This window comes from Rattus rattus, chromosome 5, assembly GCF_011064425.1.
Source record: "Rattus rattus isolate New Zealand chromosome 5, Rrattus_CSIRO_v1, whole genome shotgun sequence".
NCBI lineage: Eukaryota > Metazoa > Chordata > Mammalia > Rodentia > Muridae > Rattus > Rattus rattus.
Genome location: NC_046158.1, coordinates 37,897,647 through 37,915,717, shown reverse-complemented (window position 1 = coordinate 37,915,717; position 18,071 = coordinate 37,897,647). Strand labels below are relative to the sequence as shown.

Genomic DNA, 18,071 nt, shown 5'->3' with positions numbered 1-18,071 from the left:
TATGTTCATGTGTGTGCACATGGAAGCCAGAGACTAACACTGAGTGTCCTCCTCTATTACTACCTAATCTTTGACACTGTGCTGTGTCTGTTACTGAACTGGAAACTCTCCAATTTAGCTGGACTTAGCTGGAACTCCAGTGCTGTGACTGGGTCATATTAGGCTTTTTATATGGGTGCTGGCGATCTGAGGTCAGGCCCTCAAGTTTCCATAGCAAGCACTTTATCCTATTAAATCACACCCTTAGCTCATTATGTGGGTTACCAATCTTAAGGTTCTTCAATCTTTATCAATGCAGAGTTAATCATACCCACTTTTACACAATTATTTTGGCTTACTCAAAGTAATGTTTTCTCATCTTCTTACCACCAGACTGACTAGAGGCTGGTCCTCAAATCAAATCATATTGGGTGCCCCAGGGATTTGTCTTAGCCTAATTCTTAGATACCTTGTCTTTCTCTAGGTGATCTTTATATAAGTGCAAAGCTTCCAGCATTACAAATGGTGATGTTGTGGTACTGGACACTAATTTTGAGTAGTCCTTCTGAGATGATGAGGCTTGTCTAGCTAACAGCCTATCCCTTATTTTTGTGTAGTTACCTAAAATGAAGTTCAAATATAGTACCAAAACTAACTGAGTCACCCTGTGTCAATCTAATTTTATTTCCAGTTTTCTTATTTCAGTACAAGGCCTATTTTCTAAAGGTAACAACAGATGTTCCCTAGTTTTTCTCCCTCTTCCTATCACATCTAATGTCCTGGCAAATTTCAGTGAACCTACCTCTAAGACCTATGTATACCATCCCATTTATATGAAAACTACCAGCATGTCACATTCTGATTATCAATCACCAACTCCAGCAAGTATTTTGAGAATAGATTATGCTTTGTTTCCAGGCTACAGGTCTGATCTTACCCTGAAATTTATTCTCCAGAGCAGAAAATCAAAATAAGATCATTTTAGACAGGTGGTGGTGGTGGACACCTTTAGTCTCAGCACCTGGGAAGCAGAGACAGTCTCATCTCTGTGAGTTTGAAGTCAGCCTGGTCTATAGAGTTCCAGGACAACCAGGGCTACACAGAGTAACTCTGTCTTGGGAAATCAACAAACAAAAAAAATTTCAATTCTGCCTCCTTCAGTGGCTTCCTATTACATCTAGATTAAAAACTTAAGCTCTAACCCCTATTTATAAGTCTTACATGAGCTAGCCTATGCTACTGCTCTCTTATCACAACTCTATCAACCAAACCGATAATCAACTATTAATTAGATGCACCACTCAGTTCCTTAAATACACCTAAGTCTTTCTTAGTAGCTGCTCTCTCTGCTAAAACGCTCTTTTCCTTCTGAAAGCCAGTTTCTTATTATCGAGGTCTAAAATTAAAAGGTGTACCCTAAGAAAGGTGCTCCCTTTACAAGCAATACCATGAGAACATACACAAAAAAGAATTCCCTGACAACCTGATAAATGACACAGGCAATAAATCTTTCTCAGAATACACAGCTGTTAAATGGTGAGTGTGCCTGACTCATCATTTAGTATGGTGTAAGATAGTATATGTTGGAACCACTGGTTAAATTATATGTAGTATACAAGTATGGATAAATTTAATAATAAATTATCAAAGATTTGTTAGGTGAAATACCTATGTGTATTTCTAGGGAAAAAAAATCTGAAAACAAATTATGTAAAAGGGTAATCTTACCAGAATTAATTTTGGCCTGTAACCACTTCTTCATACACTCTTGATGGACATACTGCAGACTCCCAGTGCATTTGCATGGCTCTATCAATAAATTAGATGATGACGCTGCTGCCATCTGGCAAATTCTACATAAGTCCCCTTCTTCTTCTTCATCAGAGTCCTCTAAGAGGAGGCTGAAAGGGAAGGCACATAATTCAGAACTATCTTATCTTAATTCCTAGATAACCATTTCATCATACAGAATTTGAATCTTACATTTCTACTGAGTACAGCAATCAACAAAGACCGTGACCTGAGAGTTCTTGCCACGGAGTACAATGTTGCCATAAGTAAGACCGGCTGCACTGCTGCTCAGCTTTAAATGGGTCACCTTTCGTTTTTTAGAAGTCTATCTGAAGATCATCTTTTCCAAAATCACTAAGATTTTAATTATTGAACTGTTCTAGGTTACTGGAAATCCAATAGTAAAAGGATAACACACATCATTTTGTCAACTGTGAAAGAATTTTAAGGCTACTTCAATGAATTGCAAACATATTGAATTGTATTTCTCATTTACATGTTATCAAAACTGACTTTTTTTTTATTCACATTGAATCAAAATTTTAAAAAGACTTAAAAATTCTCCATCATTTACTCAACAATCTTACTGAATCGTTCTGGTATCTAAAAAGGAAGGCTTTAAAACACACATTTTTCTATTGCCCTCTTTTATACAGACTAACATGTACCATTTATATGTAAATTCACTTTTAACAAGCAAAGGCTTCTGTCAAAATTCCTATTTTGTTAGTTTACTGATAGCACATGAAGGAGGCCCACAGTAAACTGACAGTGCTTAGTGACAAACTGTTCCTGAAGTACAGCCTGGACAGTGTGAGTGAAGTTAGCAAGACACCAACAGAAAGACACACAGGCTACAAGGTAACTTTCTGTCTTTACTTAATCAGAATCATGACATTAAGCACATTGTTCTGTATGTAACATTTTCCCCTTATGTTTCAATGATATTTTACTAAGTAGATCCAATTTTCCTGTTTACTTATCAGTCAAGTCTTAAAATTCTCACCTTGAGGCCAAATACAATAAATACACAAAAATACATACTAGAAACTCTGTCAAGATAAATGCTCTTTTAAAACTGTATTATCTAGGATGTAGCATGGTGGTATATGTCTTTAATTCACATGGGAGAGACAGAAGCAGGTAAATCTCTACTGGGTCCAGGCCAACCAGGGATATATGAGTCCCTGTCTCAAAAACAAAAGAAAGCAAAACCAACCAACCAAACAAGACCAAACCTACCTAACTAGACAGAGTGGCACATCACTGTAAATCAGTCAAGATCAATAAAGATATCTGTGAAGTAAGAATTCTAAGCTATATGCTCCAGATAGATTACAGTCAGAGGAAACTGCTATAATGAACAAGTATTAAAGCTAATATTATTAGGGGAGTGTAAATGTTATTTGAAATAAAAATGTGGAAAGTTTAAAATCAGGAAAATAGCTTATATTTAATATATCTTTAAAAAGGAAAATTGAGAAATACAAAAAGTGGTAAACCAATTAATATATTAAAGGCGAATACAGATTGGTAATTTGCTACCATTTGGTTCCTCTTCCTAATTAATTCCATTTAGCAGCTCTATCCATGGAAAAAGAAATTAATCTGCATTTGTATATATCAAGATAAATTAAGACAAGTTACATCATTTCTTGATAAAATTTATGCCCCAGAACATACCTTATGGTTACATCACCATTTGTAAGAAACTTTAGATAATGAGAGCTATTTTAAATCTCTAATCTGATCTATCTTACAATGTGTGTTGAATACTCGAATTTACCTTTCTTTGATTTTCTGAAGTTTTTCTGGGTCTCTTGAAGGTGCACTTTTAGCTTTTTCACTTTTCCCATCAGCCGAACTCCAACCTGAAGGAATAATATCTACGGTAATCGTGACATTGTCAGTCAGGTTACTGCCAAGTGCTGGTGGGACTGCAAACCGGAATAAGGAGCCAGGAAGGATCCCTGCTATTCCTGTATTTCTTCCACCCTGTGGCAAATCTGGTGTGGATCCACTTGCAGAAGCATTACTGCCTGATGCTCCGGATGCTTGTGGTCTGCTGGCAGCTGCCCCAAGGGAGTCCCCCTGTGCTTCAAGGTGAACTACTTCATTTGATTCTCTTCTGAAAAGATGAGATCTAGGAGGTACATCTGATGTAGATATTCTTGAAGACTCATCTCTTCCCTCTCGCCTCCTTCTAGAGAACAAAGGTGTGCATCTATTTCTAAGTGAGGAAGACAACCACGGTCCTGTATTTCTACCTTCTGATTCTTGGTTAAAGTTTTCTGCATCTGGTTCAGAGCTATGATTCTGGCTAAGAGATGACAAACCCCATCTTCGCCTAAGAAACCTAAATCCCTGAGACGCTTCAGACGCCCTGCCATCATTAACTTCAGAAGATGATGCTCCATTATTCCGAGACTGTGAAGTCAGGGTTCTTGGAGAAATATAATTTTCAGAACTCAGTGACCTTGTATTTAAGGAATCTTGACTAGATCTTCGTGAAAAGAAGGTAGATGACATGCTAGAGGCTATCCGTGACAGCAATCTCCTAGTTGTACGCCTACCTTCATTGTCAGAAGATTCTTGAAATGGTCTCTGAGACGAGCCAGCCCTTTCCGAACTGCTTATAGTTGGAGTTTCATTTCTACTTGAAAGATATGAAAATGCAGGATGTGAACTGTTTCGAAATGATTCTGATTGTCTTGGAGAAAAATGGGATCTGAAAGAACTTCTACTAGAGTCCCTAGAACTTGGTACTGTCTGATGCTCAGAAGGCAGTTGGTGATTGGTGGATGAATTCAACTGTAAAGTGTTCGCGGCATTCTCTTTTGGTCTTGCTCCCTGTGAATATGAAGAAGGAACTCTTTCTTGAACATCTATTTTTGAAAGAAGGGAAGGTAACCAATTATGAAATAATTTAAGCATTATTGAATACACATTTATTGACTCCTGCCAAATTGAAAGACTAGGGTTTGAAATGAATAGTGCTACCATATAACTATACAGGAACTATTATAGAAAAAAATATATTATAGAAAAAAATTTACTTCTGAAGTACTCCCAAGGTAGAGTACAAACTCAAAGTAGAGGTCTACAAATTCAAACACAAGTATGAAAGCTTACTCAACAAAGCCGATGAGGCAAGTTAAAGGCACCAAGGGAAACTGATACTGATACACAACTTTAGGTCAAGTAATACAGTGTAATGATAAAAAATACATTCCAGGAAAACAGTTCTGGAGATTCTTCTTATTCTATGCAAAAAATATCAAGATTATTTTACATAAATGTTATTGCCCATATGATTTCATGTTATGTCAGGTAAGAATGTCTAGCCCTTTAACAGTGGCTTGGAACCGTGCTCAATACAGGCCTCTGCTAATGTGCATTTTCAAAAGCAGGGCAGGGAGGAGGGACACTGTCAGCACTTGGGTGGCAGAGGGAGGAGAATCAGAGTTCCAGGCTCCTCTGGGTTACAGGGTGGCCTTGTCTCAAGGTCAACAAGATAAAAATAGACCTCCTTAACTGGTTGTTTCAATCTGATGGGGATAAGAAACACTATTACTTAATAGTGTTTATTTCATAAAACACTTCCTATATACCTGGGTAGGAGGCACATTTATCACTGTATTAAACTGTGGAGTTTAATCTGACTGTGACTTAAAGGAGCACAAGCCCCACTCCTGCACAACACTGCTAACTGAGCAGCACCCTTCTGTGTTCGTTACTAAGATGGTCAACCCTGAAAAGCTGGTCTATGTGAGAAAAACCATACGTTTCAAAACTTAATTAAAATCAAGACAATCACACAGTTCCACATAATCCTTAAAATGATAAGCTGAGGGGTTAGGAAGATGGCTCAGCAGTTAAGAACACTAGCTTTTTTGGAGGACATGGGTTCTATTCCCTGCACCTACACAGTGACTCACAGCTCAAATTTAGAGGCTCTGTCACAGTACTCACTCACTCCCTGGGCATTAGGCCCACAGTAGTGCATAGCCATACATGTAGCATTAAACAGTGTAACCAGCATATGGTTATTTCATAATCCAGCTAGAAGTACACATTAAAACTGTTATAGACAAGTCACACTGTAGAAAAAAATTAGCTGGTAATACTTATTAACATGTATAATTTTTTTTAAAAGCAGACAGAACCTGAATACTCAAGAACAGGTTTTAGACTGTTTATATTTTTTAGAGTAAAACAAAGATACTAAAGAACATTACAGTTCCGATATCTCCATAAGAAATTAAACTTCACATCATTTCCTCCATTCTGATTAATGACACAGAGAACAACTGCAGTAACACACAAGCTGTACGTAACAACACAGTGTCTACATACATGCTGGAGCTGTGAAATCCCCACTCCGGTGACTATAGTCCATAAGACTGCTAATGGAGGAGTCCCTTCTCCTCTCCAGATCTCTCCTCTCTCTCATCAAGTCTGTTCCAAATGAACCAAGGACCATTGAGGAAGATCTCGGAACTTGACCAGGCCTCCAAGAAGAATCTTAAAGTAATGAAGTTTTGAGGTTCGTACATCATTAACAGTGCAGTGAAGGCAGATAATCTCATTATAGCTATCTCCAGTTATATAGTTACAATCACAAGCCAGGTTTGGCAAAACAAAATCATTTACTAATACTCTATTCACCTCCAAATTATCTTTCTGCTCAAAATTCTTCTTCTTGGTGCTGAGGACCTAACCTAGGATTTCAGCTATGGTAAATCTATGTTACCAACACTGCAAACCTATCCTCATAAGGTAAATGTCTCAGTCACTCTATTATGCCTGCCTATGTACAATGTAATATTATGCTAAAATAATTATAGATAAAAAATGAAAATTTGCCAAGGTACAGAACACGTCATATAAAGTCAAAGAGATGCCAGAAACCACCAAAACCATAGTCAGGCATAGTGGCTTTAACCCCAGCACTAGGAGTGCAAAGGCAGAATCAGGCAGGCAGATTCTGTGAGTTCAAGGTCAGTTTGATATATACAGTGAAGTTCTAAGCCAGCCATGACTACATAATAAGATCACATCTCAAAATAAATACAAATTAAAACAAAACTAAAGCTATTTTGATCTGGTAATTGAAAGCCAAGCAAGGTGGAATATGACAAAATTTTGTCACAAAAAAGGTTTTTCTCAAATTTCCTGAACAAAACACCAATGGCTTATGCTCTAAGATCAAGAATCGACAAATGGGATCTCATAAAACTGCAAAGCTTCTGTAAGGCAAAGGACACTGTGGTTAGGACAAAACGGCAACCAACAGATTGGGAAAAGATCTTTACCAATCATACAACAGATAGAGGCCTTATATCCAAAATATACAAAGAACTCAAAAAGTTAGACCAGGGAGACAAATAACCCTATTAAAAATGGGGTTCAGAGCTAAACAAAGAATTCACAGCTGAGGAATGCCGAATGGCTGAGAAACACCTAAAGAAATGTTCAACATCTTTAGTCATCAGGGAAATGCAAATCAAAACAACCCTGAGATTTCACCTCACACCAGTGAGAATGGCTAAGATCAAAAACTCAGGTGACAGCAAATGCTGGCGAGGATGTGGAGAAAGAGGAACACTCCTCCATTGTTGGTGGGATTGCAGACTGGTACAACCATTCTGGAAATCAGTCTGGAGGTTCCTCAGAAAATTGGACATTGAACTGCCTGAGGATCCAGCTATACCTCTCTTGGGCATATACCCAAAAGATGCCCCAACATATAAAAAAGACACGTGCTCCACTATGTTCATCCCAGCCTTATTTATAATAGCCAGAAGCTGGAAAGAACCCAGATGCCCTTCAACAGAGGAATGGATACAGAAAATGTGGTACATCTACACAATGGAATATTACTCAGCTATCAAAAACAACGAGTTTATGAAATTCGTAGGCAAATGGTTGGAACTGGAAAATATCATCCTGAGTGAGCTAACCCAATCACAGAAAGACATACATGGTATGCACTCATTGATAAGTGGCTATTAGCCCAAATGCTTGAATTACCCTAGATGCCTAGAACAAATGAAACTCAAGACGGATGATCAAAATGTGAATGCTTCACTCCTTCTTTAAAAGGGGAACAAGAATACCCTTGGCAGGGAAGAGAGAGGCAAAGATTAAAACAGAGACTGAAGGGACAGCCATTCAGAGTCTGCCCCACATGTGGCCCATATATATACAGCCACCCAATTAGATAAGATGGATGAAGCAAAGAAGTGCAGAAGTGTAGATCGCTCCTGAGAGACACAGCCAGAATACAGCAAATACAGAGGCGAATGTCAGCAGCAAACCACTGAACTGAGAATAGGACCCCGTTGAAGGAATCAGAGAAAGAACTGGAAGAGCTTGAAGGGGCTCGAGACCCCATATGTACAACAATGCCAAGCAACCAGAGCTTCCAGGGACTAAGCCACTACCTAAAGACTATACATGGACTGACCCTGGACTCTGACCTCATAGGTAGCAATGAATATCCTAGTAAGAGCACCAGTGGAAGGGGAAGCCCTGGGTCCTGCTAAGACTGAACCCCCAGTGAACTAGACAGTTGGGGGAGGGCGGCAATAGGGGAGGGGGGAGGGAACACCCATAAGGAAGGGGGGGGGGGATGTTTGCCGAAACCGAAAGGGAATAACACTCAAAAATGTATATAAGAAATATTCAAGTTAATAAAAAAAGAATATCAATTAATAAAAAAAAAAAAAAAAAAAAAAAAAAGGTTTTTCTCCACCCTGGAAATTGGATGTAAATGCTTGTAAATTCTAAGTATGTATTATATCAGCTTCAGAAATATTTGCACTGTCACATTTCACTCATTTATTCTAAGAATTCATCTATTTCTGCAATGATACTCTGACTTTTATTAGATAGGATCTTACTTAGAAGTAAACTAAAGTTAATTCTCAAATATATTGTCCACTCACTACCTTGAAATTTTGTTTCTTCCTCTTCTAGCTTTAGAATCTTGTTGTCCCCCCCACCTCCCGTTTTTCAAGATAGGGTTTCTATGTATAACATAGTCCCGGCTGTTCTGGAACTTGCTTTGTACATGAATGAGGCTGGTCTCACCCCAGTGCTGCCTAGGTGCTTGGAATCAAAGTCATATTCCACCTTGCTTGGCTTCAACATTGAAGGAATCACTCAGAGAGCTTAATGTCACACCTTTACATAGCAAACGAGAACAAAAATGTGCCTACAAAGATGGGGTTAGCCTGCTCTTACCCATCTCGCTACCTTTAGCAACTCTCAGAGGTACAATGTCTCCTCCTTAAAATGGAGAGGAACTGCTCATACTAATTCAGTTGGTAATGTACAAACATTTTAAGCTGGTCTACAAAGTGAGTTCTAGGACACAGAAAAATCCTGTCTTGAGAAAAACAAAAAAAAAAAAAAAAAGGCAGAAAGAAAGAAAGAAGGAAGGAAGGGAGGAAGGAAGGAAGTGTTCACAAATTCTGTTTCCTTTTACAACTTTTTATCTAACATTTTACCGTAGGTGTTTCAGTAAGGAAGAGTTTCCTGCCCGTCTAACAAGATTTCTTTTGAACAACACATAAATACATAAACTTAAGAAAGGAAGCAGTTGCCATTCTTGTACACTTAGTATGAGAGAACCATGACTTTCTCATTCCTTATCTAGAGCTCTTAGCTTCCGACTTCTTTTTAATTAAGAGTTTCCACATTATATGAACAGTATCATATACTATGTTTATCAGTGCAAAAACACATGGTGAGGAGGTGCTGAGAGAATGCTTAATGTCTGTCAGATGTGGCTTTCACAGGAACACTTTAAAAACTTCTCTTTCAAAATACCCAACAGAACTTCTGCTCATGACTTTCACCAATTTGATTACTATGCACTAATGTTAGAGCTGAGATAGTGACACATGCCTTTAATCCACACACTAAGTTCTGGACCAGGCAAGGCTACACAGTGAGAAAGAAAACCACACCAAAACAAAGCAGCCATTCTACCTAATTAAAATCTACTAACATTCTGTATGTAAAGCAAAAAAGGCAAAATGAAGAGCTGGTTTATTTTTACCACCAATTTAAGGTAAAGTTCTGGAAACTAACTAAATTTCCAAATCCACTATTGTATAGAAACTATTTAATTAAAAAACTTAAGACTCTTAGAGCCCCCCTTCCCTGCCCTTTGTGGTCCAAAACATTCATAAATTAACTTTAACAGAAACTGCATAAATTCTTACCTGATAGTGTATTTAAACCACTTCCAATATTTCTCCCAGCTGAGGTAGATGTACAGTTTGTACAAGAAAGTTTAGGTCTTTTTGAATCATGATCCCTTTGCTGGTTTTGTGACCGTGACCGTGCTCCCTGAGTTATCTCAGATTCACTGTACCAAGTAGACTGATATGGTGATGCAGATGCTGATGCTGATGCAGACTATAAAAAGAAATTAAAAGGAATAACTGTTGTTATTTCTTAAGATATTTCAGAGAAGATAGTAATCTTTAAACAATCAGGTTAAAGGCTAGTGGCAGGTAAGGTGGCTGCGCTGGGGATTACAGTCTCTCGGAACCTAGGTATCCACAACTGAGACAGACTGATTAATCACCTAACATTAGAAGCAGGGTATTACTAGCTGTATTCTTATTTTACCCACTGTTTTGTGCATATACAAAGTCAAATTAGTATGTATACTGATTGGAGGAGGATACTCACCACTTCGGTATTAAAGTAAAGAAAGTTTACTCTAGTATTTTTTTCCAAATGCAGTTTTGAATTTTAGAAAATATTTTATACAAGACTACATTCTCTTATCCACAATTCTGAAGTCTCCAAATCCTGAAAACTGTGAGCTATTTATTTTGTTTCTATTTTAACAATTTAAGATCGTAGGATGCTTCGGGTACGGCTATTTAAAAAAAAAAAAAAAAACTAATAAATGTACCCACAGCTTTTTGAGTTTGAATGTACATATATTCAAGTTAAAATACTACCTGATATTCAGAATCCAGTCTAAAGGAAGAGTCTCTAGAATGATAGGAATCATTTAAACTGGTTCCTCTGTTTCCAGATACCATCCTAGCACTTAAAGAGCCAGAGGGTTGAACAGAAATTCTTCTTGGAATCCTGGAAGGTTTAGACTCCATTCTTAAGGTTTCCTGCAAAATGCAAATTTGTTAATTTTATTTGAGAAGATATGCAAGAACCCATTCCCCCTTCCCCCCTACATACAACAATTTATTCTGAAAAGGTTCATTTAGTTTGAGACCCAAATCGAGTCTCATTAATGAAAAAGCGACCATTCAACCACAATAACTGCTCCAGCCCAGCTGCACAGGTAATGGTGCTAGCCTTGCAGGTCTAGGAGCAGATCTTTCCAGAACCCACACACATGTGTAGAAGGATCGTACTCTCAGAACTCCTCAAAACTCCTCCAGTGGAGAAGAGAGGCAGAGATGGCAGGCGGAGATAAGAATCACCAATTCACAGAGAAGTTCTATCAGTCACGATTCACCTGGAGACTAGATGTACTTGCCTCAACAAGGAGGGAGGAAAGGACTGACTTCAGAAAACTGCCCTGTCTGCATGCATGTACAAAATAAAATTTAAAATTAAAACAATCAAATAGCCAACTTTTGCAACAATACTAAAGTGTGAAACTCTTCCCCTTTCTCCTTAAAGGCAGACTTAGTAGCATCCAACTAAGATTTCCTACTGCTCATTTGACAACATGGAAAGCTGTTCACACAGACCTGTCTTTCAATGCCTGAACTTTTCCCTCACATACATTTGTCTTAGATTCTCATGCCATCCTTCTTAATATATACATGTTTTAGTAAATATAGTCTCACATCCTTCTGTATACACCTGGGAAGTTCTGTATACACCTGGGAAGAACATTACATTCCTTATCTCACTTTTGATAATCAGATTAAATCATCTTCTGTGTAATTAATTCTACTTTCCCCATGGTTTTATTAAGACATCATACTACTTAGACTTATTTGCAAGTTTATTTCCCCTTCCTCAAGAGTGCATTTCTTTAAGTCAGGATCATTTAAACTCCTCTAAATCACTGCCTAGAATATGCAAATGTCCTGGCAGAAATACAGATCCTTGTGACCCTCCTTTTGGCTCTCAGAGATCCCAGCATCCACATCAGATGGCTCACAACCACCTCTAACTCCAGCTCCAGGGGATCCATTCCCATTTTTCTGGCCTCCAAGGACAGCTGCACAGTCTCTGACCCTAACAATGTGGGAAACAGGTACTCAAAACATACGAGTAGAAAACACTAACAAAATGAATATAAATGAGTGTGTAATTATAGCACACAAACACAATAGCTGGTATTTACCAAATATCACATGGAGTAAGAACTACCTACTACTCAGTGAGAAACTTAGTCTATTAGCTCGACCTTGTAAGAAAACTTGCTTAAAATGATTGGAAAGTGATATTTGAAGTGAAAAGATCTGAGATGGAACTGGTTACATGGTGACTTAAGGAAGTGGCTAAGTTGGTAAGGTACTTGCAAGCATGAACACCTAACCTAAGTTCAGTCTCCAGCACACACATAAAAGAAGGGGTTTGGGGGACACACCTACAATCACAGTGTTAGGAAGACAGACACAAAAACCCTTAGAACCTGCTGGTGGAAATCTGCAAGTTCCAGGTCAATGAGTAAGGTAGAATGCAATTCTGGTAGACACCTGTTGTTGACCTCTGGCCTCCACACACACATGCCCCTACATAAACATAAACACACACACACACACACACACACACACACACACACACACACACACACACACACACCTACCTTTCCCTAACTAAATTCAGTTCATGTAAAGTGTGGAACCTAGTACTTTCCACTTTTATAGATTCGTAAATAAGTTTCTAAATTTCTTCAGAGCATATCCCATAGAATAGGCATCATTAACTCTACCAGATCCTTACCTATAAATCTACTGAATTAACACAAATTAATTCTGACTGGCTCTAAGAACACCCAAGACAACAACCACCACCGAGACAAAAAAAAAAAAAATCTTCATTTTTTCCCTCTCCTGTTTGCTCTTAACCTTAGATTTACTGAAACTATATATCATAGCCCTTCCGAGGACTTCCCATCCCAAAATATGAGAGAAAGGCATACCTGAAACAATGAACAAACCAAATACTGAAGTTACTTTGGTCAACATAAAAACCTTGATCATAATGACTTGCAATTTGTGCAGATTTATGTAAAGATTAGAAGTATACACATAGCCCACATTCTAGAAGCATCCATTTTTCAAAACAATGCTTAACCGAGGAGCCCACCTGTCTGATATAAAGAAATTATCTCTTGAAAAAATATTCTTGTAAAAGACTCCTTTAGAACAAAGGGTGAGATGGTCACTGAAGACAGGCGCCAACTGCCTTCTAATAATGCTGGTTTGTTGCTAAAGTTTTCTTTCTCATTCTGCCACTCGAGTCACTATCCCCATCAGAAGGTAGCAGAATAGATTCTTGTGTGATTCCAGCTTCATTTGCTTAACATTTGTGGGACTCTCTCATGCTAATATCGCATACAGTATGCCACTACATATGTGTGCATACTAATTTCCATTCTGCCAATGGAAATTAGATTGTCTTTTATTACCAACACCATTTATACAAGCACACTGCCTTTATAAATCAAAAACCTTGGGGGCTGGCAAGATGTCTGAGAGGGTAAAGCTCCTGCTACCAAGCCTAAGGACCTAGTTCTACCCCACGACCTATACAGTGAAAGGAGATAACTAACTCACACAAGCTGTCTGGTCTCCACATGTACCTGGGCATACAACCACACAAATTTAAGACTCATGTTTCTCAAAGGTTAAGAGCATGTATAAAGAGGCTATGGATTTAGTTCCTAGCCCCCACATAAGGCACTTCATAACTGCCTGAGCTCCAGCTCCAGGGGGATACCCAGATACCTGCACATACCAGTCCCCCAACACACAATTTCTTAAAATTAATTTTCTTAACAAAGTTAAAAAATGTAAAAAGTTTTTTCCTAAGACAGGGATCTGTCCTCTGGAGACAGCCACACTCATTAAGATTACAAAAGGGAATCAAGAGATATCAAAATACTCTCCCTAACTTTGCATTATCAATTATTTTTAAGATCAAAACCTGTTTTATCGCATCCTGCAATTTTCAGGCAAATACAGAGTCATTTCACTACATGTCTGATGTGCAGCTTAGATAAGAAGACAGCTCTACTAAAACATTCAAACGGAAGAAAGACAAAGTGTGAATTTCACCTTTAGCATAGTCTTCATAAACTTATCAACTAACTTTCCTATTAATCAAATCTTTCTACTTAAATTTACAACAGAACTTATTACATTACTCTTTGTCTTTAAAACATCAGCTAGTGACATTTAAAAGACAAACAAAAAGCAGGACAGGCTGTACCTAAGTTACTCTATTTAACAAGCCTGCAGTTTCTTCCTGCTAGGCTGTTTTCAGAATAGGTACTAAGACAAAATGAATAGGTAATCTGTCTGGGCAGGTAGGTAGCCATAATGGATACACAGAATGAGAAGAACAGCCCTTATACTACATACTGCATAAGCATAGAACAAAACCTAATAACTTATTTATGTTAATAAAAATTGCTATTGTGAAATTACCAAAATAAATCAGGGATACATGGACATATCAAATTATATCAGAAACATCAGGCATTTAGATTTATCAAAAACACCATCCAATAAATGATGCAGCCCTGACCTGAAACATATAAATGGAAGGTAAGGTACCTAAGACCATGGCACAGTGGCAATGCCAACTTGCTATCATGACCACTTGTGGTACTTATTCTGGAAATGAGCAGGATTCTTCCATGCCCTGTTCTTATGCCTGTCCATTTCAGAGCTGAGCTAAGCTAATCTAGCCATGGGACCCTTGCCTAGACTGCACTGACCCCTTTGATTAGTTGAGTGACTACCTTTAGCACCAGCTCTAGTCTTGACATCATCACTGGCCACTTTAACACTTTCTTGGTGTTTCTGTATTTGCTGAGTAAACCATTGAATGTATAATCAGGTGTTAACAGAAATTACTTTTTTTTTTTTTTTTTTTTTTTTTTTTTTTTTTTTTTTCCGAGCTGGGGACCGAACCAGGGCCTTGCGCTTCCTAGGCAAGCGCTCTACCACTGAGCTAAATCCCCAACCCCGAAATTACTCTTTAAGATGGGAATGTAATAAAGAACTTGTGAAATCAATGGTAATCAGCAAAGTAAAGCCAATAAAACCTAAGTCATTTTCAAATTTATTATTAAATAAATTGACTGAAAAAAGACAAAACTGTTGATCTGTTTCTGGCTATGACAGAGCAAATATCAGACAGCTTATCAGTCTGTAACAAGTAAAAAAGTGACGTGTCGAGTATCTTATGCAACTGGGAATGTCCAGCAAATGAGAAGAGTCAGAGCAATGGCAGGCGTGGTTACTGCAGCCCCATCAGCGACTACTGCCAACAGCTGTCTTCCGCACGACTTTCATAAAGCAGGACTAAGTGAATCAAAAAAAAAAAAAAAAAACCCATTAAAAAAGTGACTAAGGAACTGTGAAGCAAGAAGCATCACCGGTGATTTAGGGGTCTGAAGTAGGAGGGTGGTGCTATCTATCTATACTCAGGTGCCTGGAAAGAGCCAAAAATCAGAAACAAAGCATCTAACCTTAGCACAGAACAAAAACCTGGAGACACAACAAACCAAACCCAAACCAACAACACCAATGACGACGGCGACAAACATCTCAGCATAACACAATTTCTATGGAAACAGTATGACAATTCCTCAGGAATAAAAACAGAATTTTCATAGAACCCAGCCATTCCACTTCTCAGCATATACCAAATTAAAGCAAACCAAGCTAACCAACTGAAAATAAGGTCTTGGAATGTTTGCACATCGCAATCACACAGCACTGTTGACAACAGAGACAAATGGTATCAGTAAATAAACAAACAACACATGGTGCATACACACAACTCATTAAGATGCTCATCAGGTAAGGCGCTGGTGCCAAGCTGAATGGCCTGAGTTGGATCTCTGGAATCTGCAGGGTAGAAAACCACTTGCTACAAACTTCTCTGCCCTCCATGCATATGCGGTGGCACACATGCCCGTGGGCACACTCTTCACCCACACACTAAAATAACTGGGTGTGGTAGTACGTACCTATAATCCCAGCACTTAAGAGATGGCCCAAGCAGTTCAAGTTCAAGGCCAGTCTGGTGAGTTCTAGGACAGCCAAGATACACAGAAAAGATACAATGAAAAACCCTATTCTCAAAGATCCAAAAATAAAATAAATGTAAAATGTCAAAAAGCTTTAAAGAGAGCATTCTAACCTGTGAAGGAATATTAATCAGTCTTGACTTAGAGAAATAAGTCAGACACAAGACGACTATTGTATGATTTTACTTAAATATTTAACATACTCAAAGTCATAAAGATAAAAAACCAGAAGGGCAGTGACCAAGAAGAATCAACACTTACTCCTTAAAGTGTGTACAGATGAAAAGAACTGTGGTGATAGGCAGTGATAATGGTTATACACAGCAAGTGTATTTAATAAAATTAATTGTACTCTTAAAATGCAATTAGGATGGTGAGTTTTGTGATGTAATTTCACCACAATAAAAAAAAGAGGGGGGGGAGATGATGCATGAGGCTGAAAATTCCATTTATTTAAAAACCTGTATTTAGAGAGACAGAGCAGTCGGTAGAGTGCTGGTGTAAGCCACATGAAGACCTACATTCAATCCTTATTACCTATACAAAAACCTGGTGTGGTGGTGTATGTTTTTAATTCCAGCCCTGAGGAGGTAGAGAAATATTGCATGCCAGTGATAGTGTCCGTCTGTCCATCCCCCATCTGTCTGTCTGTCTCTGCCTCTCTCACACACACACACCTATACCCACCCACACCCATACTCACACACAAAACAAACAGTAAAGACAACTCTTGAGAAGTTGTAACTAGACTTTGACCTCCAAGTATGTATTCAGAGAAACAGAACCTCATATTCTTCCTAGCTCCATTCCCTCAAAGATGGAATATTTAATAACTGAGGGTGGGTTCGGGACTACCTACAGGTATCACCTCCATGAATACCAACATAACCATTTTTTGTGTATTTTCATGAATGGATCAGTTAATCTATTTAACGGATTTTAATACTTTTAATATTAAAGTTAGTATTTTTAATAATCTATTTTAAAATTTTAATAATCTATTTTAAAATTTTAATAATCTATTTTAAAATTTTAATAATCTACAGACTTAATCTTGAAACCCAAAGTCTCTTTTCTGGCCCTGGGTCTCCAAATATTGTGTGGATATTTAAATTTTCCTATTTTTAAATCACTATAAAAGAGAGGTCAGGGCAGAGGCGATGGCTCGGCTCGGCTCAGCAGTTAGTTATGAAGGCTGGATGTTCTTGCAGAGGGTCTGGGTCCCATTCTCAGCACCCACGTGATAATTCACAACCATCTGCAGGCCTATGTATAGCACACACTCGCACGCACAGGCAAATACTCATGCACAAACAACAGATCTAAAATTTTTAAAACACAAACAAAGTCAGAAGTAAGATTTCTAATAATAAAACATTTGGAACACTCTGAAAAACCAAACTTGCTATGGCACCATATGTAATGTGAGAATGCCTGGAATGTAGGAGGCCCTGGGAGGACCCCTTTCACAGGGAAGAAAGAAGAAAGGAAGGGAGGACAGGCAGACAAAAACAACCAAGCTCACCCAAACTATCTGTCCCCAACTCCATTAGTTATCAAAAGTGTCAAACCTGCTTTTTAATAACAAGGAAAACATCAAGCATAACTACTCAATGAATTGATATTATATAAAAAACAAAAATAAAACAATGACCATGAAAAGAACTTACAGGTGATGAGAGGGAAACTATGAAGAAAAGGTCGGATTATCATCCTTGAAGGGTTCAGATTAAGATGTGTAAGAATATGCAACAAGGATTGTAAGATTTGTGGAGATTCTAAATGTAATATGCTTAAAAATGAGAAACAACGCTTAAAAATGAGAAACAACGAAAGGGACTAAGCATAAAAACTGAAAACAAACCAAAGAAACATTACTCTTCTCATTGCTGTGACCAAAAACTAAACCAGAACGCCACTGACAAGAACCAGCTGTAGAGAGAAGGGAGCTCTGCCAACTACAGTCTAAGGGATGCATGCGGTCCACCTTAGTGGGAAGGCATAGCAGCAGCAGATAAGGCAGCTG

The 18,071-nt window shown here is 38.2% G+C and overlaps 1 protein-coding gene across 5 annotated transcripts in view; it reads right to left on the bottom strand.

Annotated features, from left to right (window-relative positions):
- Marchf7 (membrane associated ring-CH-type finger 7) overlaps positions 1-18,071 on the bottom strand; it is a 39,463-nt gene that overhangs the window by 10,633 nt on the left and 10,759 nt on the right. For all 5 annotated transcript variants that reach the window (XR_004387994.1, XR_004387993.1, XM_032903364.1 and 2 more), the window contains exons 2-6: positions 10,758-10,922; positions 10,005-10,200; positions 6,127-6,294; positions 3,557-4,655; positions 1,708-1,880 (exon numbers count right to left, since the gene is read on the bottom strand). Coding sequence is in view for 3 of the 5 variants with exons in the window: in XM_032903364.1 (XP_032759255.1) it covers positions 1,708-1,880; positions 3,557-4,655; positions 6,127-6,294; positions 10,005-10,200; positions 10,758-10,910 (1,789 nt within the window). In the remaining 2 variants the exon portion in view is untranslated. The remainder of the gene's footprint in view (positions 1-1,707; positions 1,881-3,556; positions 4,656-6,126; positions 6,295-10,004; positions 10,201-10,757; positions 10,923-18,071) is intronic.